Genomic DNA, 24,754 nt, shown 5'->3' on the forward strand with positions numbered 1-24,754 from the left:
CGTTTATTGTACTCTTCCAGATCCGCACACTATTTAGCATTCAACTCGTGCCATTCCGTCATTACATCCACTTCAAAAGTGTTTGTCAACTATGCAGGCGCAAAAAGTTGTTTGAATTGGACCCACGTTGTTGGGGCTTGACCTTGGTTCAACAATGCGGTCCACCATTGAAGCGCATTGCCTTTCAAGAAAGTGGTAGCCTTGCGTATCTTTGAAGATTCCGTGAAGTTGCCTCCAGCATAAGCTGCATCGAACTGCTGTATGAAGGTCAAAGCCTTTAATTGGTCCTCAATTCCTCTGAAAGTTTCAAACTTCACTCCCTGCCCACCTTCCTTGTAATCCTTAGGTTGACTCAATGGAGCCACATTATCATGAACAGGTGCCTGTAGCAGTGGTGCTCCATGAGTGTTCATTCCAGCACTCGCATCAACTGTTTTCCCTGTCATATCTGCATTTTGTACGTATGGCTGCGAAAAACCAGCCATACCAAATTGTGTTCCAGGCACTCGAAACTGGCCATAGGCACCCTGAAAACCAGATTGGACACCCATGTTCGCGTACATAGGGTTACCCATGCTTGTTTGCATTGTCCGAACACATTCCCTGGCATATAACCTGTGGAAGGTCCAGCCATAGCTTGAAACACTGAACCACCTCCAAAATAACCAGGATAAGTATTAGGTAATGGAAGGGTCTGACACATAGCCTGTTCATTGCTCCCTTGACCATTCATAAACGGTTCCTGTCCAGCTAAAGCAAGTTGCTTTGGATCATTGGACACCGCTAGTTGCTCAACCACATGGGCTTTCCCTCGAGCATCATGAGTCCTCTGCGCATTGGAAATCTCCTTTTCCTGCAACGGCTCAGTCATGCCCTGTGTCGGAGCCTGTAAGAATTCCTGGATCCTTGGGTTGTTAGCCAATTGCTGAAACATGTCCATGCAACAACGCAGTTGAGTTCTAAACAACCTGTCCTCTTCTTGGAGAGTTGAAGGAATTTTCTCTGTGCCATGTGAGGAAGATCCCTCTTCAGGTACTTGGTCTCTCTTCTTTGCCATATCGACAAGCTCTGTGTTGCTTTCACCCACAACAATCCACGCTGCACAACAATCCCGTCGATGGAACCATATAACCGGCCCGTACAACGTAGAGGGCGGTACTATTTCAATTACCTGTTAACTTTACACAGAGCACTGAGAAGGAAAGAGAACACAGTTGCGTCCAGCGACTAGAATGTCACTGCGCACACGAGACCGACACCCTGTAGGCCCCAAAGACTGGCGCCCATTTCGGTATTTCTTTATTCAAATTAAGGAAGACGACCGACCACTTAGCACAAGCTTTCACAAAGCTGTCCAAACCTGGCGAGGGCTGAAAACGCAGGTTTTCGACCGGATTTCGACAGCAGAACGGCGCAAAAACCCCTGTAGGTCAAAAACACCTGTCTAGGACGGATTCCCTCGATATCTGGAAGCTTTCTGGTGAGTTGTCACAGAAATTCAGCGGGCTGTAATTCTCTGTTTTTCACTGCTGGGAGCCCAAAAGCCTGTACACGCATCCCAAGGCTCTCACGAGGCTCCCCCGATGTTCCCTTGCAGTTTAGGTGCGAAACCCTAAACCTGCAGAAAAACACAGCAGGCTGTAATTCCCTGTTTCGGTACAGATACCTTGGCTCTAATCAGCCGAGAGATCATAGATACCACCAGGGGTTCTCCATACGCCTCCACCGATCCTGGCCTATAGAAGGTCCCCAAACCTGCACCCCATATAACATAGTAGAGGCAACCAAAGTATCAAAGAGCCATAACTTTGTCCTAGGTTCCTGGAACTGAACCTGTGAACACATCCTCTCCATTCCTCCCAGAGCTGCACCGGCTCTAGTTAGTCTAGTCTCTACTGCTCTTCTCAAAGAAAATCTCGGCCCAGTGAAGACTACCCCCAGGTAAGTCTATACATCTGTATGCTCCACAATCTCCTGACCATATTTGAAAGTAGGTACTGATCTCTTGACCCATTGCGGTGTGGTGTTAAACACCATAACCTTTGTTTTACCTAGGTTTACACCTAGTCCGCTATCCTCTGCAAAACTGCGTAGTGCATCCAAATGTCGTTGCGTATCTGCTGGTGAGTCAGATATCAGTACAATATCATCCGCATAAAGCAACAATGGGATCCACCTCCCTGCCAGGTGGGCACCCCTGTCACCCTTTCCGTCAATGTAATCAGACACCTCATCAACATACATACCAAATAGAACAGGAGACAATGGGCAACCCTGTTTCACTCCAATAGTAGAGTGAACTAAATCACCATCTCTTGCAGTCTGCGCATCAATCGAGCCCTTGGTACCATGTCAAATGCTTTGCGAAAATCCACAAAGCTACAATAGATCCGTCTCCCATGTGCTCTGCCCTCGTCAATGATGGCCCTGAGTGTCAGAATATGATCAAGAGTGGAGAAACCCCTCCTAACCCTTTGCTCGTACACCCTCGCCCTCTGCCCAACTACTCAAGTGTTGCTCCAGAATAGATGCATACAAACGTGCCAATGTGTGTCCAACCATAATAGAGCGGGAATTCCCAGGCTCTGTAGTGTCACCAGCCTTGAAGATGGGCACAATATTAGACAACCTCCAAGTCTCAGGTAATCCCTCACACATGGCACGATTGAACAACACTGCGAGAACCTCCATCAACATATCTTTGGCATGTATAAAGTGCTCCGCTACTAGACCGTCATGATCAAATGCCTTCCCGGTCCTCATCCTGTCGATGGCCCTTCGTACTATCTCAGGTGTAAAGAAAGTGCTCGTAGCTGGGCAAGGCTTGGTAGGGTCTGGAAGGGGTTCGTGTGCCGGAACCGTATATAATGATGTCGCATATTGGCCCCACACATCAGGTGAAGTAATCACTGGGGGAGGAGAGTGCTCATGGAAGAGTCGCCATGCCTCTCCTGAGTCCCTACTCAAGAACATCTGATATAAGTCTCGCTCCATCTCAGCTAGGTAAGCTCGCTTCCTCCGTCGCACAAGGCGTCGGAAAACAATCCGAGACTGTCTGTAGGTGATGACTCGTAACAGAAGATCCCTCTAAAGCTGGGCTCTCATCTCTCTGCATTCCTCATCATCCCAACTATTCTGGGGCATGCTCCCAGAATGTCGTCTCTTACCCGGCTGAGTGTGTGGGTATGCCACTGATGCAGCCCCATGCAGTGTCTCCGTCAGTATATTGGTGCACTCCTCCACTGAGAGGCCAGTACCATTTGTGCCAGCTGTGCCTTCTAATAGACGGTCCCAGATCTCCTCTGTATAAACGAAATCAGTCTCTGGTGTAAATGTATAGCGGGTGTGTGGCCTGCCTCCTGGTGTCTAGGTTGTAGTACACTTAAATTTAACGGACAGTGTCAATAGAGCATGATCTACTTCTATGCCCACTAGCGTGGCTCCCACTGTGAAATCCTGAATGCAGGGGACAAAGCTTGGTTGTGTCATAACATAATCCACTGTACTGGCCCCATGTCTGTGTGGAAAGCATGTGAAACCGACTGCTTCGGGAAATCGCTGTAAGCCATTAAGTATGGCTAATCCATGTGTAGTCGTCATTTCCATGAGGTATCTTCCATACTCCGTCTGCTCTCTATCATCTGAGCATCTGTCCAGTCCTAGCTCACCCACATCCATCTCTCCGAGCATCTCATTTGAAGTGTCGTAGAAGACTGTCTGCGAGTTGCCCGTTCGGGCATTAAAGTCCCCTAGGAGAATGATATCACCATCCCTAGAAAACTCCCATATGTCATCATGTAGAATAGAGAAAGGTGACTGTCCTCTGGATGCAGCGTACATGGATGGACTAGGAGGAAAGTTACATATGGAAATATACAGGAATCGACCTGTGTTAGCTCTCAGTCCCACCCACATATATCTAGCATGATCATCTCTTCGTACAATATGCAGTAATGGTTGTAGTTCCTCTCTAAATAGGACTGCTACTCCTCCTGAACCTCTGCTCCCATTCTGAGATCTCGCATTTGTCCTGTGAGCCGTCTCCCATCTGTAACCCATCACATGTGGCATTACCTGTCTAAGGGCTTGATGAGTCTCTGAGAAGAAGACAATATCCTTGTCTTTGAAACTCTCCTCAAATGCACCCACGTCCAGCCTCATAGACCCATTGCAATTCCAAGTAGCCATCTTCAGTGTGGTCCCATAGGTCTCGTACCGTCATGCAGTGCGTCGCTCTGAAATGAAATGTTATATTAACGTCTTGAAAAGGCCAAAGTGACCTATGAGACGAGAAAGTTTCAATGTGGTGGATCTGATACAAAGTCAGAGTAACAAAACTAACAAAATAACAAAACAAACAAAAAAATACTATGGGATCCTAGACTGGTCGATGTGAACTAAGCAAAATGGGCAGCTGGCCGGGATAGCTATATCACAGGAGATCTAGCATCGGGCGCTGGTGGATCTCATCAATCTCCTCCATGGTCAGTAATCTGAATGGGCGTCGTGCATGCCTGCCCAGAGTGCTCCGAATCTTCTGATGAAGCCTTCGTTGATGCTGTGTAGCCCTCTGTAGTCGTGGGCGCCTGGATTTCCCCAGCTCACTCAATCGGTCGATTAGTGTGCCTCTGGTGTGAGACAAAAGTGAGCTCTGCTGAGAGAGAGAGAGAGAGAAATGAAATGAAATGTTATATTAACGTCTTCAAAAGGCCAAAATGACCTATGAGACCAAAAAGTTACAGTTGGTGAATTTGATACCATGTCTGAGTACCGAAATTACCAAGTTACAAAGAACTAACAGTAAAACACTAAGGCACTAAGGAGAAAGGAAATAAGGGGGGGGGGGGGGGGGGGGGGGGGGGGGGGGGAAGGGGGGTTTCTGGGTTCAGATGAAATCTCTCATCGGTCGTTGCGGATCTCATCGACTTCGTCCATGGTCAGAATTTGGTTGGGCGTCTTGCATGTCGAGCTAGAGTGATTTGTATTTTCTGTTGCAACCTTCGTTGGTAGTGGGAGACCCCCCGAGGTCGTGGACGTCTGGATCTGCCATGTTCAGTGGCTCTGTCAAGCAGTGTACCTCTAGTATGAGTAGGCTGTAATGACTGCTCCGTTTGCTCTCCTCTGTCTGGTGTAAAGAACTCTGTAATTCGTCTCTGAGACTGTCTTTCCCTTGATGTCCTCAGCAAGCTCTCCCTAAGTCTGCGCAGCTGTAGCAGGAACAATCCGAGACAGTTTTGATCCATGTGTCTCATGACTCTAGAAAAAGGTCCGAACCCTTCTCTGAACAAGCAGTGGAAGGGTCCGCGTATCTCATAGTATGCTGGGCAGTGGCATGTGTAGTGTAGTTTTGTCTCTGGCTCTAAGTTACATAGGTGACATATCCTGGCTCCTGCCGACACCCCTCGGAATCGGTCAGTCTCGATCTGGAGCTGATGTGAGGATGTGCGTATCTGTCCAATAGCGCATCTTATCCCATGAGACAAGTGTGCATCCATGTATGGTGGCCTAGTCACAAAGCCGTCCTCCGTGAGTTGGAGAAGATGCTCTCTGTAGAAGTTAATGTTCGTGCCCAACTCCTGTGTCGGCTGTATCCATGTGCTCCTGGTATTTAGTTGAATCAGATCCTGACGTATGAGCCTGCTGATCTCTGTCCGTGTGAGAGGCAGGGAGGGTGCATCCAAGGAGTATTGAAGCGGAGGTAATCTATCCATATTGAGACCATGCGACTGGAACCATGATGCCATCTGTCCATACCAACATGCTGTATCGCCTTGTAGAGCTAGTTGTCGAGATGACTCCAGGGAAAGCCGAGCGTATCTATCTCTGGGGAGATCCCATAAACCGTGCATAAAGGAAACTGATCTCGTTAGTGCCTCCACCACGAGGGGGAGGGGCGGCTATCTTGGCTCGGATAATCTCATGTGGTACTGAGGCCTTAGCCCGAATCATCCGAGCGATCATAGAGAGCAGAGGCCTCTCCATACATCTCCATCCATCTGTATTACCAGACCTCCCATGGTGGTCTACTGAGGGTCCCCATACCTGAACTCCATAGAGCATAGCTGGAGTCACTAGAGTGTCAAAGAGCCATAGCTTTGTTCGCGGTTCCTAAAACTGAACCTGTGAACACATCCTCTCCAGTCCTCCCAAAGCTGCATATGCTCTCGTCAGTCTAGTTTCTGATGCTCTCCTTAGTGAAAACACCGGTCCACTGAATACTACCCCAAGATAGGTATATGCATCTTTGTACTCCACAGTCTCCTGGCCATACATAAATGTGGGTGCCGACCTCCTAACCCATTGTGGTGTGGTGTGAACACCATAACCTTGGTTTTTCCCAGATTGACCGACAATCCACTGCCACGAGCAAATGTATGCAGAGCATCCAAATGACGTTGCATCCCATCTGGGGAGTCTGAAATCAGCACAATATCATCAGCATATAGTAAAAGCGGAATCCATGTCCCCCCTGTCTCCCTGCCGCTCTACATAGTCTGAAAACTCATCCACATACATCCCAAAAAGAGTCGGGGATAGTGGGCATCCCTGCTTTACTCCAATAGTGGAGTGGACCATGTCAGACATTCCCTCCGTGGTGCGTACCCGTCCCATCACTGTCCTGTATAGAGCCAGAATACCCCATATCAGCTCTATAGGCACACCCATGTCCTGTAGTCTGTGTATAAGTCTGGCTCTCGGCACTGTGTCAAAAGCTTTGTGGAAATCCACAAAGCTACAATAGATTCTCTTGCCATGGTGTCTACCCTCCTCAATAATAGCTCTGAGTGTCAGAATCTGGTCAAGAGTGGAGAAACCTCTCCTGAAACCTGCTTGCCTTGGTGCTCTTATTCCCTCTCGCTCTGCCCATCTACTCAGCTCCTGCTCAAGGACGGATGAATACAACCTAGCTAATGTGTGGCCAACCATGATGGTGCGATAATTCGCGGGAATCATGGGATCTCCTGACTTGAAAATAGGCACAATCGTAGACATACTCCAGGTCTCCGGGAAGCCTTTATACCTGGCTCGATTAAACATCATAGCGAGGAGCTCTGCAAGCATATCCCTGGCATGGATGAAGTGCTCTGCTACCAGACCATCATGATCATGCGCGCTCCTTGTCTTCATCCTGTCAATGGCTTTCCTTACCCTCTTGGCAATAAAGAAAGAACATGTCTCTGGGCATGTCTCTAGTGGGTTCGGCAGAGGTGGTTGCCCTGATGCTGTGTAGAGAGATGTGGCATATTCCCCCCATGTCTCAGTGGAGGTGACCGCGGGTGGTGGTGAATGCTCGTGGAATAGCCTCCATGCTTCGCCTAAGTCCTGACTTATAAATAGCTGATATAGATCCCGCTCTCTACGCGGATAGAGTCGCGGGTTTTCTCTCTCTACGCCTCCTCTCTCTCTCTCTCTCTCTCTCTCTCTCTCTCTCTCTCTCTCTCTCTCTCCCTCTCTCTCTCTACGGGAGCCGACATATTCTCTCTCTATGCGAGCATACCTATTCTCTCTCTACGCTCTTGGATTTTCTCTCTCTATGCATTCTCTCTCTACCCCTCAAATCCATCCACTCTCTCTCTACGCCTAAATTTTTCTCTCTCTCTCTCTACGCTAGGAAAGACCACTCTATGTCTACGCTACAACCCCCTCCTCTCTCCACGCTCGTGCAAAAGGGGCCATTCTCTCTCTACGGGGGGGGGGGGGAGAGAGCAAAGGTTAGGGTTTCGGGGAGCGGGTTGCAGAGCGCGCGAGGGCGGGTGTAATGCAGCGGCGAGCAGGGGCGACGAGAACAGCGCGAGCAAGGAGGGGGGGGACAGCGGGAGCAGAGAGGAGGGGGGGGGGGGAGAGAGGACAGGTGGGAGCAGCGGGAGAGAGGCCTTTGGCTGTGGGTGGGTGCGAGGGCGGTTGCAGAGCAGCCGCGAGCAGGGGCGGTGCAGAACAGCCGCGAGCAGGGGCGGTGCCGAACAGCGCGAGAGGGGGGAGGGGGGGGGGGGGAAGAGGACGGCCTGGAGCAGAAATGAAATGAAATGTTATATTAACGTCTTCAAAAGGCCATAGTGACCTATGAGACCAGAAAGTTACAAGGTGGTGGATCTGATACAAAGTCAGAGTAGGAAAATAACCTAACAACAGTACAAAACAAAGATATATAGTATGGGATTCTAGATTGGTCGATGTTGAATCACAAAAGATCTAGCATCGGTCGTTGGCGAATCTCATCAATTTCCTCCATGGTTAGTAGTCTGACCGGGCGTCGTGCATGCCTGGCCAGCGTGCTCTGAATCTTTTGACGTAGCCTCCGTCGATGCTGTGTAGTCCTTCGCAGTCGTGGGCGCCTGGATTTCGCCAGTTCAATCGCTCGGTCAATCAGTGTGCCTTTGGTGTGAGACGAGGGGGAGCTCTGCTGTGGGAGTGGCTCTTGCGGCCGTCTCGTGTCTGCTCTGAAGAAGTCTGTAATCCGTCTTTGAGACTGGTTAGCCTCACTATTCATCAGTCTCTCTCTGTGTCTGCGCAGCTCGAGCAAGAACAAACCGAGGCATCTTTGATCTTCGTATCCCATTACTCTTGAGAGTGGTCCAAAGCCCTCTCTGAACAAACAATGGAAGCGGCCTCGTATCTCGTAGTAGACGTGGCAGCGGCATGTATAATGCAGCTCTGTCTCAGGTTCCATGTCACACAAGGGGCATATCCTGGCCTCTGCTGGTACTCCGCTATATCTCCCAGTTTCAATCCGCAGCGGGTGAGACGATGTGCGTAACTGACCAATAGCACACCGTATCCCATGGGACAGGTGGGTATCCATGTATCTGGGTCTCGTCACAAAACCATCTTCCGTAAGTTGGAGAAGGTGGTCTCTGTAGAAAGCCATCTTCGTGCCCAGTTCTTGTGCTGGTTGTATCCATGTCCTCATGGTGTCTAGCTGGGTCAGGTCTTGGCGGATGAGTTCGGTGATCTCCGACTGTGTAAGAATGAGAGATGGTGCATCCAATGAGTACTGGAATGGTGGCAGCCTGTCTATGCTGAACCCATGCGCCTGAAACCATGATGTCATCTCCCCATACCAGCATGTTGTATCTCCTTGTATGGCTAACTGTCGAGAGGACTCAAGTGCTATGCGAGCATATCTGTCTCTGGGAAGTTCCCATGTGCGGTTTATGAAGGAGACTGATCTGGTGAGAGCCTCTACCACTAGTGGGGGGGCCGCTAGCTCTGCTCGGATAATGGCCCGTGGTACTGATTCCTTGGCTCTAATGAGCCGCGAGATCATAGAGACGAGAGGTTTTTCCATGTTCCCCCATCCGTCTGTGCGACCCGGCCTCTCGTGGTGATCCAATGAAGGTCCCCATATCTCAGCCCCATAGAGCAATGCTGAGGCCACCAAGGTGTCAAAGAGCCAGAGCTTCGTTCGGGGTTCTTGAAATTGAACCTGCGAACACATCCTCTCCAATCTACCCAATGTTGCGTGGGCTCTAGTCAGTCTGGTCTCTGCTGCTCTTCTGAGTGAGAATGTGGGTCCAATAAAAACCACTCCAAGGCAAGTGTAGGCGTCTGTGTACTCCACAGTCTCCCAGCCGTATGTGAATGTAGGTGCTGATCTCCTGATCCACTGTGGGGTGGTATTGAACACCATAACCTTGGTTTTACCAAGGTTGACAGACAAACCACTTTCGTGGGCAAACGTATGCAAAGCATCCAATTGGCGTTGCATTCCCTCTGGGGATTCAGAGATCAACACAATATCGTCCGCATATAACAAAAGTGGAATCCATGTCCCTGCCAACTGTGCACCTTTATCCCCGTCCCTGTCAATGTAGTCAGAAACCTCATCCACATACATACCGAAAAGAGTAGGAGAGAGCGGGCAGCCTTGCATCATCCCAATAGTGGAGTGAACCGGTATTGAGAGTCCCTCCAAGGTGCGTACATGCCCTACTACTGATCTGTATAATGCCATGATCCCCCAAATGAGCTCTGTGGGTACTCCCATTTCCTGTAATCTGCGCATCAATCTAGCTCTGGGTACTGTGTCAAAAGCTTTGCGGAAGTCCACAAAGCTACAGTAGATCCGTCTCCCATGAGATCTGCCTTCCTCAATGATGGCCCTGAGTGTCAAGATGTGGTCAAGAGTAGAGAAGCCTCTCCTGAACCCTGCCTGCCCAGTTGCACGTAGTCCTTCCCTCTCTGCCCATCTACTCAGCTGTTGCTCCATAATGGATGCAAACAATGTTGCCAGTGTGTGCCCAATCATAATAGTGCGATAATTCCCAGGCTCCATGGGGTCTCCTGATTTGAAGATAGGTACGATTGTAGATAGGCTCCAAGTGTCCGGTAGGCCCTCACACATGGCACGTTTAAACATAACTGCTAGAAGCTCTGCCATTAATTCTTTGGCATGCATGAAATGCTCAACGACTAGGCCCTGATGATCATATGCTCTCCCAGTCTTCATCCTGTCAATAGCTTTCTTCACCATCTCAGCGGTGAAAAAGACACATGTGTGTGGGCATTGGTCGGGGGGGTTGGGGAGGGGCGGCTGTCCAGGTACTGTGTACAAAGATGATGCGTACTGACCCCAGGTCTCTGTGGAGGAAATAGAAGGGACGGGGGGGGGGGGGATTGCTCATGAAAGAGCCGCCACGCCTCACCCGAGTCCTGACTCAAGAATAGCTGATATAGATCCTGCTCGAGTTGAGCCAAAAAAGCCCTCTTCTTCCACCGCACCAGGCGTCGGAAGTCCATCTGTGACTGTCTGTGAGTGACGTTCCCCAACAGCACCTCCCTCTAAAGTCTGGCTCTAGTCTGTCGGCACTCCTCATCGTACCAGCTGTCCTGAGGCATGGTCCCAGATCGGCGGCTCTGCTTAGGCTGGGTGTGTGGGTATGCTTCAGCTGCTGCCTCATGTAATGTCTGTGTCAGTATAGTAGTTAGCTCCTCCAGAGGTCGCCCGGGGTGCTACATTGAACTGGAAGGAGATGGTCATCGACACTAGAGCATGATCCACTGCCACCCCGACCGGTCTGGGCCCAACTGTGAGATCTTGGATACTGGAGTGAGATTCGGCTGTGCCATGACATAGTGCACTGTGCTGGCTCCATGTTTGTGTGGGAAGCATGTAAAACCTCCCGCAGCAGGAAATATCTGTAGGCCGTTCAAGATGGCCAATCCATGTGCAGTGCCCATGTCTATCAGGTGTCGCCCATACTCAGTGTATTCCACATCGTGTGATAGTCTGGAAAGGCCCGTCTCTACAACATCTACCTCTCTTAGCATCTCCTCTGAAGTATCATAAAACACTGCTTGGTGATGGGCAGTCCTAGCATTGAAGTCCCCTAGGATGATAATGTCACCGTCCCTAGAGAACTCCCATATGTCATCATCCAAAATGGAGAAAGAGGACTGTCCTCTGGGTGATGCATAAACTGATGTACTCGGGGGAAAGTAGCAAATAGCTAGAGAGAGGTATCTGCCTGTCTCTGCTTTTAGTCTCACCCACATGTACCTAGCCTGCTCGTCCCTGCGGGCTATATGTATCAGTGGCTGCAGATCCTCTCTAAATAACACATCCACTCCCCCCGAGCCCCGCCCTGTGTGCTCTGAGCGTGTCTCCTGTTCGTAGGCTGTCTCCCATTTGTATCCACTGATGTGGGGCATGGATTGCCCAGGGGCCTGGTGTGTCTCAGAGTAAAAGATGATGTCTCTTCCAATAAAGCTATCCTCAAAAGCACCCACATCAAAACGCATAGATCCATTGTAGTTCCAGGCAGCTACTTTGAGTGTGGTCCCATAAGTCTCGCACCGTCATGTGGAGCGTCCCTCTAGTATTACCACTTTTCCGTCCCGGTAAAAAGAGATCTTGCCTTTTCCCCTTGCCGCTCTAATCTCCGGCATTACTTCAGCGATCTGCGAGAGGGTGAGATCATCCCGAAGAAAGATGCTAGTCTCTTTAAGAGTTGGTCTTTTCTTCAAGAATGACTTCTTTGCTTCCATAGAGGGAAAACGGAGCATGAGTGCTCTTTCTTTTGAGGTTTCTCCACTACTTCCATTTTTCTTTATGTTGCCCACTCTCCATGCCCTTGTGTGCGTCGGCTCATGAATCCCCATCAAGGTTGTGAGTTCTTTTACTTCTTCGTCCACATTGCCTCTGTCTCTAAGACCGCAAATTCTCACATGTAAAGCGCGCACCCTTCTCCTCTACTTCTCCTCTAGTGTCTGATTAATGATGTTGTTGGGTGTGGACGTGGGCGTTATCTCCTTGTCTTTCCCTTTCTTGGCCACCTTGATCCATTTTTCGGCTTCGTCCGCCTTCTGTTGAGTTTTGGTAAGAGTATCCACCCAAGAAGTCATCATTTCTTTGTGCTGCTCTTCTCTCTCTTTGATGGCCCATACGTGCTCCTTGATCGTGTTGATTTCTTCGATTACTGAGGGTTGCAGTTCGCCCTCTTCCAGTGTGTTTCTTGATCGTGCTTCGGCGAGATCTTTCTTGAGTGACGCGATCTCTTCCTCTTGGGTCATCACTCGGTCTTCCAGCGTGCTTATCTTGCTCTCTTGGATCAGCACGTGTCCTTCGAGAATGTTTATTGTGCCCCAAAGATTGCGGTTCATCTTGGTAATGGTCTCCGTCATTTCCTCTTTGCACTTATGAATGGCATCCTCTAGAGGGTCGGCTTTATCGTTATCTTTCTCATGCTTGATCGTCGTCCGCCAAGGAGTCACTAAACGTGTGCACCCCCCCTAGCGACGGGCGCGGTAGCTGAGCGAGTGGGGGAGCGTGGGACGGTATGGCAAGGGAGGGGGAGTGATTAAGACGACAAAGAAAAAGAAGGGGGTTGGGGGGGGAGTACAAAAAAGAACGGGGAATAAAACGATATACTAATATAATAACGTCTGCACACAGCCAAATTGACCTATGAGACCAAGCTAAGACAACCTAGCGAATTTGAAAACCATGTTTAAATTTAAAAAAAAAAAAAAAAAAAAACTCCTACGCCTAGAAGAAAGGGGGAGCATCCTACGCGTTAATGAAAAGGGGGGGGGGGGGGGGGATGCTACGCGTAGGAAACCTTGGGGGACACGTTACGCGTGGAGGAAGGGGTGGGGGCGCGGTTGCCAAGGCTGTAGGGGGGGGAAGGCGGCAGGACAAGAGCAGGGCGCGAGCAAGCGGGGGACGGGCGTGTGCGGGTTTGCAAAGGTGCAGCAGCGCACGGGAGGTGCGGGGAGCAGCATCGCAGGGGAAGCGCGGGAGCGGCAGGGGGGTGCGTGGGAGCAGCAGGGCGGCAGGGCGATAGAGGTTTCGGCAGAGAGAGAGAAATGAAATGAAATGTTATATTAACGTCTTCAAAAGGCCATAATGACCTATGAGACCCGAAAGTTACAAAGTGGTGGATCTGATACAAAGTCAGAGTAATAAAATAACCTAACAACAGTACAAAACAAAGATATATACTATGGGGTCTTAAGTTGATCGATGTGAACCAAGCAAAAGACTAAGCGAAAAATGGGCGGCTTGTTGGGATAGCTGAATCACAAGAGATCTAGCATCGGTTGTTGGCGAATCTCATCAATTTCCTCCATGGTTAGTAGTCTGACCGGGCGTCGTGCATGCCTGGCCAGCGTGCTCCGAATTTTCTGTCGTAGCCTCCGTCGATGCTGTGTAGTTCTTCGCAGTCGCGGGCGTCTGGATTTCCCCAGTTCAATCGCTCGGTCAATCAGTGTGCCTCTGGTGTGAGACGAGGGGAAGCTCTGCTATGGGAGTGGCTCTTGTGGCTGTCCCGTGTCTGCTCTGAAGAAGTCTGTGATCCGTCTTTGAGATTGGCTAGCCTCGCCATTCATCAGGCTATCTCTGTGTCTGCGCAACTCGAGCAAGAACAAACCCAGACATCTCTGATCTTCGTATCCCATGACTCTTGAGAGTGGTCCAAAACCTTCTCTGAACAAGCAATGGAAACGGCCTCGTATCTCGTAGTAGACGGGGCAACGACATGTATAGTGTAGCTCTGTCTCAGGTTCCATGTTACACAAGGGGCATGTCCTGTCCTCTGCTGGTACTTCGCTGTATCTCCCAGTCTCAATCCGCAACTGGTGAGAAGATGTGCGTAACTGGCCAATAGCACATCGTATCCCATGAGACAATTGGGTATCCATGTATCTGGGTCTCGCCACAAAACCATCTTCCGTAAGCTGGAGAAGGTGGTCTTTGTAAAAATCCGTCTTCGTGCCCAATTCCTGTGCTGGTTGTATCCATGTCCTTCTGGTGTCTAGTTGGGTTAGGTCTTGGCCATAGTTACCCGGAACGCGGAACGGGAACGGCGACGGGATCCCCGCGGAACGGGGGAACGGCTAGGGGTCCGGAACGGGAACGGCGCGGAACGGGAGGTATAAAAAACACCCAAATAGTGCATTTTTTAGCTCCTTGTGTTTAAATACAAGGAGTATTAGAGTGCTTTGACTCTAATACTCACAAAAAACTTGTTTTGAAGACCATTCAACCTTGCTATGACTAGATGATGAGAGAGAGAGAGAGAGAGAGAGAGAGAGAGAGAGAGAGAGAGAGAGAGAGAGAGAGAGATTTGAGAGAGTGGGAGGGAGAGGAAGAGAGCTTGAAGGCTTGGAGGCTTGAGCCTTGAGAGAGTGAGCCTTGAGAGGGAGACATCTTGAGAGTGTGAGAGGGAGAGAGCTTGAGCCTTGAGGATTAGCTTGTGGAGAGAAAGGGGGAGGAGGTTGCATTTTATGAGTCCTTGAGGCCTTGCACACTCCAAAAAGAAGCCCAAACATTTACTTTAATTTTTTCAATTTTTGCCAGATTTGTTTGTAATTGTTGGCCGTTCCAGGGGCGTTCCGGAACGGCCGTTCCAGTTTGCACTGGCCACCCGGAACGTCTGACGTTCCGGGACGTTTCGGAACGTTTGGGAAAGGAACTGCCCCCCGGAACGTCGGAACGGGGGCTAGGGGGCGTTCCCCGGTAACTCTGGTCTTGGCGTATGAGCTTGGTGATCTCTGACTGTGTAAGGGTGAGAGATGGTGCATCCAATGAGTAATGGAATGGTGGCATCCGGTCTATGCTGAACCCATGTGCCTGGAACCATGATGTCATCTCCCCATACCAGCATGTTGTATCTCCTTGTATGGCTAACTGTCGAGAGGATTCAAGTGCTATGCGAGCTTATCTGTCTCTAGGAAGTTCCCATGTGCGGTTTATGAAGGAGACCGATGTGGTGAGCGCCTCCACCACAAGTGGGGGGGCCGCTAGCTTTGCTCGGATAATGGCCCGTGGTACTGATGCCTTGGCTCTAATGAGCCACGAGATCATAGAGACGAGAGGTTTCTCCATTTTCCCCCATCCGTCTGAGCGACTTGTCCTCCCGTGGTGATCCTGTGAAGGTCCCCATATCTCGGTTCCATAGAGCAATGCTGAAGCCACCAAGGTGTCAAAGAGCCAGAGCTTCGTCCGGGGCTCCTGAAACTGAACCTGCGAACACATCCTCTCCAATCTCCCCAATGCAGCGTGGGCTCTAGTAAGTCTGGTTTCTGCTGCTTTTCTGAGTGAGAATGTAGGTCCGCTAAAAACCACTCCAAGGTAAGTGTAAGCGTCTGTGTACTCCACAGTCTCCTGGCCGTATGTGAGTGTAGGTGCTGACCTCCTGATCCACTGTGGGGTGGTATTAAACACCATAACCTTGGTTTTACCCAGGTTGACAGACAAACCACTTTCGTGGGCAAACGTATGCAGAGCATCCAATTGACGTTGCATTCCCTCTGGGGATTCGGAGATCAACACTATGTCATCAGCATATAACAAAAGTGGAATCCATGTCCTTGCTAACAGAGCACCTTTATCCCCATCGCTGTCAATGTAGTCAGAAATCTCATCCACAAACATACCGAAAAGAGTGGGAGAGAGCGGGCAGCCTTGCTTCACCCCAATAGTGGAGTGAACCGGTGTAGAAAGTCCCTCCGGGGTGCGTACATGCCCTACTACTGATCTGTACAATGCCATGATCCCCCAAATGAGTTCTGTGGGTACTCCCATTTCCTGTAATCTGCGCATCAATCTAGCTCTGGGTACCATGTCGAAAGCTTTGCGGAAGTCCACAAAGCTACAATAAATCCGTCTCCCATGAGATCTGCCTTCCTCGATGATGGCCCTGAGTGTTAGGATACGGTCAAGAGTAGAGAAGCCTCTCCTGAACCCTGCCTGCCCAGTTGCACGTATTCCTTCCCTCTCTGCCCATCTACTATCTACTCAGCTGTTGCTCAAGAATGGATGCATACAACCGTGCCAGTGTGTGCCCAATCATAATAGTGCGATAATTTCCAGGCTCCATGGGGTCTCCTGATTTGAAGATAGGTACGATTGTAGATAGGCTCCAAGTGTCCGGTAAGCCCTCACACATGGCACGGTTAAACATAACTGCTAGAAGCTCTGCTAGTAGGTCTTTGGCATGCATGAAATGTTCAGCTACTAGGCCCTCGTAATCATATGCTCTCCCTGTCTTCATCCTGTCAATGGCTTTCTTCACCATCTCAGCAGTGAAAAAGACACATGTATGTGGGCATGGGTCAGGGGGGTTGGGGAGGGGCGGCTGTCCAGGTACTTTGTACAAAGATGATGTGTACTGACCCCAGGTCTCTGTGGAGGAAATAGCAGAGGGGGGGGGGGGGGGGGGGGGGGGGGGGGGGGGGGTGCTCATGAAAGAGCCGCCACGCCTCACGCGAGTCTTGACTCAAGAATAGCTGATATAGATCCTGCTCGAGTCTAGCCAAAAAAGCCCTCTTCTTCCGCCGCACCAGGCGTCGGAAGTCCATCTGTGAGTGACGTCCCCCAATAGCACTTCCCTCTGAAGTCTGGCTCTAGTCTGGCGGCACTCCTCATCGTACCAGCTGTTCTGAGGCATGCTCCCAAATCCGCGGCTCTGCTCAGGCTGGGTGTGTGGGTATGCTTCAGCTGCTGCCTCATGTAATGTTTGTGTCAGTATAGTAGTTAGCTCCTCCAGAGGTCGCCCCGGGTCCTCAGTCCATAGGCGTCTGTAGATTCCGTCCATGTATACAGAGTCCGTCTCCCTTGTGAATGTGTAGCGAGTAGGGGCTGCTACTCGTGGCCTGTGTGCTGCACTGAAATGGAAGGAGATGGTCATTGACACCAGAGCATGATCCATCGCCACCCCAACCGGTCTGGGCCCAACTGTGAGATCCTCGATACTAGAGATGAGATTCGGTTGTGCCATGACATAGTCCACCGTGCTGGCTCCATGTCTGTGTGGGAAGCATGTAAAACCTCCCGCAGCAGGAAATCTCTGTAGGCCGTTCAAGATGGCCAATCCATGTGCAGTGCCCATGTCTATCAGGTGTCGCCCATACTCAGTGTATTCCATATCGTGTGATATTCTGGAAAGGCCCGTCTCTGCCACATCTATCTCTCTTAGCATCTCCTCTGAAGTATCATAAAACACTGCTTGGTGATGGGCAGTCCTAGCATTGAAGTCCCCGAGGGTGATAATGTCACCGTCCCTAGAGAACTCCCATATGTCATCATCCAAAATAGAGAAAGGGGACTGTCCTTTGGGTGGTGCATAAACTGATGTACTCGGGGGAAAGTAACAAATAGCTAGGTAGAGATATCTACCTGTCTCTGCTTTCAGTCTCACCCACATGTACCTAGCCTGCTCGTCCCTGCGGGCTATATGTATCAGTGGCTGCAGATCCTCTCTAAATAACACTGCCACTCCTCCCGAGTCCCGCCCTCTGTGCTCTGAGCGTGTGTCCTGTCTGTAGGCTGTCTCCCATTTGTATCCATTGATGTGGGGCATGGATTGCCCAGGGGCCTAGTGTGTCTCAGAGTAAAAGATGATGTCTCTTCCAGTAAAGCTATCCTCAAAAGCACCCACATCAAGACGCATAGATCCATTGCAGTTCCAGGCAGCTACTTTGAGTGTGGTCCCATAAGTTTGGCACTGTCATGTGGAGCGTTGCTCAAGTATTACCACTTTTCCGTCTCGGTAAAAATCGATCTTGCCTTTTGCTCTTGCCGCTCTAATCTCCGGCATTACTTCCTGCATATGAGCGATCTGCGAGAGGGTGAGATCGTCCCCAAGAAAGATGCCAGTCTCTTTAAGAGTTGGTCTTTTCTTCAAGAATGACTTCTTTGCTTCCATAGAGGGAAAACAGAGGATGAGTGCTCTTTCTTTTGAGGTTTCTCCACTGTCTCCATTTTTCTTTATGTTGGCCACTCTCCATGCCTTTGTGTGTGTCGGCTCATGAATCCCCATCAAGGCTGTGAGTTGTTTTACTTCTTCGTCCACATTGCCTTTGTCTTTAAGACCGCAAATTCTCACATGTAAAGCGCGCACCCTTCTCCTCTGCTCCTCCTCTAGTGTCTGGTTAATGATGTTGTTGGGTGTGGGCGTGGGCGTTATCTTTTCCTTTCTTGGCCACCTTGATCGATTTCTCGGCTTCGTCCGCCTTCTGTTGGGTTTTGGTAAGAACATCCACCCAAGAAGTCGTCATTTCTTTGTGCTGTTCTTCTCCCTCTTTGATGGCCCGTACTTGTTCCTTGATCGTGTTGATTTCTTCAATTACTGAGGGTTGCAGGGGCGCACGCGCGAGCAGCACAGCAGCAGCAGCCGTTTCCTGGCCGCGCGCAAGCAGCACAGCAGCAGCAACGCGAGGGGCAGCGCGAGCAGCAGAGCAGCAGCAAGAGAGAGAGAGAGAGAGAGAGAGAGAGAGAGAGAGAGAGAGAGAGAGAGAGAGAGAGAGAGAGAGATTTCTGAATATCTAGGTTTTTGTTTCCAGATCGTGAAAAATCCACGCTCAGTTCCTCATCAAAATGTAGATAATTCTCCTTGTGGCATTGGGGATGAAGCTCCTGCTACTGCTCTCTTTGGAAAGTGGCAAACGGAACCTTGGCATCCTCCAGCTGCTGTTGACGGGATCGTTCCTAAGGTGGACATGTCATTTAGCTTGATTTGGAGTGCTTGAAATGCGAATGCTATAAATGTTTTCTTGAGTGCCCCTGTCTTGCTTAATGTTATTCTGAGAGGTCTATCGTTGGTTTGGGTGTTGATGAGTTTATAATGTGCATTGGTGACATGCAAGTGGGTGTAAAAGGAAAGCAAGATTTGCCATGTTAACATCGAAGGAGGCCAAAGTGATGTACGGGAGAATATCCGAATTAAAGATGTCTCATGGAAATCACTTTTGCTAATCTACCATCTGATAGAAGAGCATATGTTGCACTCTTTCATGGTAGTTGTGTTTAACAGGATATGTGCTGCTAGATGGGTGGCTGGTGTAGGAGTCGGCCATTTTAAGACCCATGTTGCTTGCATCCTATTAGAGGCATGCTATAGGTGTACAGCATTATGTTTAAAATCTCTGCATATAGGCTACAGAACAGTTTAGAATGATTGTGGTAATACCAGTATCATATTGTTTGTGTACGGTATCTGTTGATGCACTACTAAATAGTATATGGTATTCCTACAGAAAGGTTATCGATATACCATTTTCTGTGTAGGGCACCCCTGTATTACCCTGGTTGACCACTTACCAGCAACTTTAAATGCTATCGATGCACATTGTCGATGTATATGATGACGTCATCTGCATCGATGATCCAATGTGCATCAACCAGATTTTTCAATTTACCAGAATTAAATTCTGTCCTAACCAGAGGTTCTTTTTGTTGGGCCTGCCCCAAAAATGCAAACACACTTCAAAAATCACTTGATTCGACCATTCAAATTCAACTTGGCATACACAGCTTTTTTTGTGCAGGAGATGGTGGATTTTTGGCACCAATGGCTTAATCCTAATCTGATCTATCCTATCTACGCTATGATCTTGAAATAACAAAAATAAAATTCTCCTAGAGCTGTTTATGCAAGTGTTCAATATGTCCAAAAAGTCATCTCAAGGCTTTTCGACATCAGACATGCAACAAACACTCACACATGCACAAACACTCTGCAAGCATACATGCACATGCAACTGACCTATTTGAATGCTTGGGAACGCCGGCCAAGCTTTCCACCCGTTGTCTTCTAGGAAGTAATGGATCCCACACTGCCACTTCCACCTGAGATGGTTATGTTTGGATTCTAGATCGTGGCTGCATCCATTTGATTTGCAAACACTCTTCAAGAACATGGTGGTGTGACTAAGTACAGGTCTTTTTTAAGGACTCCCAGCTTCAGTTGAGGATTGCCTCTCTGAGTTGGGGTTGTCTGAAACTCTGGACTTTAGGTAGAATTGCCTCTTTGAATCAGCTGTCTGATACTCTTAAAGTTAAACAAGTGGTGGTACATATAAGTTTTAAACCAGTGGTAGACATAAGATGTACATGAGAATAAGATTTTTCTTCATATCTTTCGGTGTTACATATGCTGGGCCTGCCAGTTCCATAGGGGCTTGTGGAGTACAATAGGGACAGTATGCAGTTGTCAAACGTCCTTGCCATTCATATTGTAGTGGATGTCTATCTCACTGACTATCCAGTTTCACAAAGGTCATCATTTGAGACATGGAGATGGTTCGACTTGAAGAGTCCTCTCCTTAACGGAGGTGGCAGGATTATGGGAGACTCAGTAGGGTACATACAAATTGTAGGTGTACTTTCATTTTCTTAGCTGCATATTGGGGTCCAAAAGTTTTATCTGCCAGATTTTGGAGGGTTGACCCTGAGCTTACTGCTATCAAGGATGGCACATGTTTGCTTTAGCCCTTGGAGAGGAGATGGCTTACTTAATCACAGTGGAACTCAGCTGATTGGCTTTAGACGGGTCCTGCACCTTGTCAATAGCCCTCATACATGTCTCTCTTCTCATGCAGGCATTGGTGTCATGGGGCTTCTTGTTTAAACTCTGTAAGACTTCTGCTCCTGGTTTTCATTGCATTAAGTGATCTATGATCAGGTAGAGGAGAGGTGGCTTGTTGTACAATATCTGGCCGTGTCTCGCCAAATATTTAATGGAATCACTGTTTGGGAAACATCATTTTTGTAAGCATACAAAAGTTCCTTTCTGACAATTCCTAACAAGAAATTTAGCAAGTTCAACCACATTTTGTGCACATTTAGACTATTTTTCCAAAATTTCCTTATACTCTCCTCTCAACCGGCTTCTTCAACTTCTTAACCAGGTCAAGAGTAAGTTGATACACTTTTCCCCAACACTGGATGGAATAGTAAGTTTGTGCAGTCTCCTTCACACCTCCATGCCTTGGCCATGGTTGGATGAGAACTGCATTCTTTGGGACCTGGTAGTAGTCTCACTAGGTTGATGCATGTAGGCCTCGAGCGCCTCAATAACGTTTTGGGTGTCTCTTGTTTCAAGATGAAGCGTTTTGTTCTTCGGCTAAGAAGTACTGATGTTCTATAGGCCTACTCGGTGCTAGCTAGGCAACAGGCTATGTGGTGGAAGCCTGAAGGTTTAAATACACCAAAAGTTTAAATTCAAAGTTTAGTAAAGTTGTATGTCAGTCTTCTGGCAAGTATGAGGCGAAACTTGAAAAGAGACTTAAGATGGTACTGATAAATACCATTTTATATGACATTCATTTATTGATTGTCATGAAAGATCATCTCATGAGTCATACAGTTTTCTTACAGCTGGAAAGGGGATTGCATTGTATTGAGCTTTCAATGCTGTACTTAAATGCACACTAATATTAAGGTCACTTTTTAACTGTCTTAACACTCATTAGCCATTTTATGGGAAATATTATGAAAAAATTAGGGATGTATGGTTTAACTTTTACAATGAACCTAGAGTCTAACCCAATAAATTACATAAGAGAAGTGTGCAGTACACAATATAAATAAAGAGAACACCGCCTAGGACCTAGAGTCAAACCAAATAAATTACATAAGAGAAGTTTGCAGTACAAAATATAAATAAAGAGCACACTGCCTAGGACCTTGGATCCAGCTGGCTGCCAGCCTACCAGATAGGCTGCACGCATTGCAGTGGGGCGGAGGGGATAATGTCTACTTCACATACCGTCAGGCACAGCCACAGGTCACTAGAAGTCTAAACCTTGCAATTTCCTTTATAGGTAAATTTGGGCTTTTCCTGGATTCATCAGGGTTTAAATTAGTTTCTGTTGTTTACCTCGCCTTTCCTTCTCGATCTGTTTGGACTTGCTTCAGCATCTGACATTATCACGTACACTAAAGCCGATATGGATATTGTTGGGTGGATGGATGCCATCTGTTTGTCTTTTGCATTTTTCCTTGAAGGTTTTAAGGTTTTTCTTGGATTGCTTTTTTTCTGAATGGCAATGCATTTATTTATTATTCTTTAATGAGCCGTGTTTTAAATCAACTACATCTCTTCCCTAGTATTATTGACTCTCAAGCAAGGTTATATTGGAACTTGCTGTTTTGACCAGCCGCAATCTCATTTTCCGTGCTGAAAGATTTGCTGAAGTTGCAACTTTGTTGCGCTTTCTTCTGCTTGCATAGTGAGATATTTCTGCCTGTTCATAGAAGGCTGTATCGTTCCAACTTGTGGGAGCAATGCGCTAACTGAATTATTTCTACAGCTCCACACTAACAAGATGACAGGAAACGGTAAACAGGAACAGGATGTATCATATTTTTGGTCCAACATTGCAAATTACAATATTTTGAAATGCTATAACCCTACGCGTGAGGCTGTACATAGATGTGTTTTGGGGTACGTCACTGTGTCTCAGATTTTGGCCTTTCTGCCGTTCACAGGCAATTCTGATGTATTATCAAAGTTTGTGTGTACATGAAATACTTATTTGAAAAGGTTGGAAACTTATGATTGTAGAATGAAAGGGGCAATGTGGAGTTGTGGTCCGAAAAATGCTTGCCTCCTGGCACAGTGCATATCAGCCTACCACGGATATTACCAGTTGCCAAGAAGCTTGAAATTGACTTTGCGCCAGCATTAGTCGGATTTGAGATCCGTAACCGGAGGTCCGTGCCCGTCTTTGAAGGCATTGTTGTGTGCCAAGAGCACGAGGCCATCTTATTAGAGGTTTGCCATCCTTCTTACTTGTTTTCAGTCTAGTTGACAGGGGCAGGATATCCTCTGAATGGAACTTTCTACCTAATGTTTGCTTCTTGTAGGCTTATGTGGAAGAGGAACATAGGAGAAATACTGAAGCTGAGAAAAAGAAAGAGATTTTAGCTGTTGCAAAATGGTGTCAATTGTTCCGATCAATTGCAACACGACAACGCTTGCAGGCCACCTATCAACCTTGCCAGAATGGTGCTCATAGGATTTCAGCTGACGATGAGGTGTCTCCACAAACCTTGTTTGTATCAGAAAATAAGTTGTCTAACCATCAGGACGACAACCACAAGAATCATATAGCACACGAACACTTTTTCCCGGAACAGAATCAGAGCTATGATGAACAAAGTGGCATCCGTACCAAGATTTGCGCTTGCGGTTTCACCCTCAAAGTAGAGGAAATGTGATAGTAAGAGGTGCTCACAAGAAGTCTTTTTGATTGTTAGCCTTTTGATGCATTTTTCAATTTTTGGTGGTGCAGGGTCCCTGCCCTGGGGTTGCTTCTGCAACAAGCCTTCAGTTTTATCTCAATGTGTACAGTACCTGCTTTCTATCTCTTAATAACTACAAGGTCAACATTTTACTGATTGAAGATGTGCCTGAAATTTGTAATATCTCCCAACTGGCTTTTTTTATGTTGTGGAAAAACATACACATTCGTGCACTTTGATTCTGAAGACATGATTTATTTAATATGAATGCACCATCTGAAGGCGTAAGCCCTGCTCCAAAGCATTGATGATAATGTAAATTTCTATCAAAGGTCAACATCCTATGAAAGAGATTAGAAAGTCTTACCTGCCTTACCTCTTTCATTATACTGGTATTGAACTTTGGAAGTCCTATAACCAATGCAGCTCTTGTTGATTCAAAGTATGTTGCCATAAGTCCTGCTGACACTGGCTCGAGAGTGCAAGAATTGATGGTGATTGTATTGAGATTTGTCAATGGAGGTGTCAAGGGTGTCAGCGATTATCAAGAATTTGTGCTAGTGCCTCCTTCACATTTGGTTGACCCGCGGTCCCAGTGTACCCATAGAGTGTAGATAAGTACCCATTTCGGCACACTCTTCATATAGCTATGGCCCATGTTGTATTTCCGAGTAGTACCTGATCAAGGCATTCGAGTTACTTATTGAGAAAAATTGAATGCCTTCATTAACTAGAAAAGAGTATGTATAGAAAGCTTTTCAATTAAGCAAGTGATAGGGTGATGTTCTTGGGTATAACATGGATTAATATCTCATATGTAGCATCTAGAAGGATAAAGCACGACTTTTACATTGCTACAAATAGTTCTTCACATGATTCTTGATGATTGAAGTACTTGTGGATAGGGTGCCTTTTTTTGGTGAGCAGCTGTTGGTGCATGCTTTTGTGTCTAGAGCGAGCTATGTTTCTCTCTTTTCATCGTCTCTCTCTCTCTCTCTCTCTCTCTCTCTCTCTCTCTCTCTCTCTCTCTCTCTCTCTGGTTCCTTGGGTTCTTGGGGTTCTATATTCTTGCACAATGCTGATACAATGACTAAATGCTGATATGTTGATGCAAGGGGTATTGTTGCTACTAATGTTGGGTATTGGTATTGACATATTGAAAGGTACTGAGGTATTGAAGGGGACTATGTCGAAGAGATAATGTCGACGATGGGTACTGTGGGTTCTATGTCGAAGACGGGGAGGTCGACAACGAGGTCTATGTCAAAGACGTTGAAGTTGACGACG

General features: G+C 47.9%; 1 protein-coding gene across 3 annotated transcripts in view; it reads left to right on the forward strand.

Annotated features, from left to right (window-relative positions):
• RAD4 (DNA repair protein Rad4 family) overlaps positions 1 to 23,481 on the forward strand; it is a 103,545-nt gene extending 80,064 nt beyond the window's left edge. Inside the window, exons 12-15 of one of the 3 annotated variants that reach the window (XR_015187091.1) lie at positions 18,784 to 18,933; positions 22,534 to 22,667; positions 22,788 to 22,997; positions 23,090 to 23,227. Coding sequence is in view for 1 of the 3 variants with exons in the window: in XM_086505426.1 (XP_086361552.1) it covers positions 18,784 to 18,933; positions 22,788 to 22,997; positions 23,090 to 23,443 (714 nt within the window). In the remaining 2 variants the exon portion in view is untranslated. Of the gene's footprint in view, positions 1 to 18,783; positions 18,934 to 22,533; positions 22,668 to 22,787; positions 22,998 to 23,089 lie in introns of all 3 variants that reach the window. The other 2 variants (XR_015187092.1, XM_086505426.1) reach the window with 2 other exon arrangements.
• Positions 23,482 to 24,754: the final 1,273 nt, after the last annotated feature.

Source organism: Adiantum capillus-veneris, chromosome 29 (assembly GCF_014529385.1).
Source record: "Adiantum capillus-veneris isolate H3 chromosome 29, ASM1452938v2, whole genome shotgun sequence".
NCBI lineage: Eukaryota > Viridiplantae > Streptophyta > Polypodiopsida > Polypodiales > Pteridaceae > Adiantum > Adiantum capillus-veneris.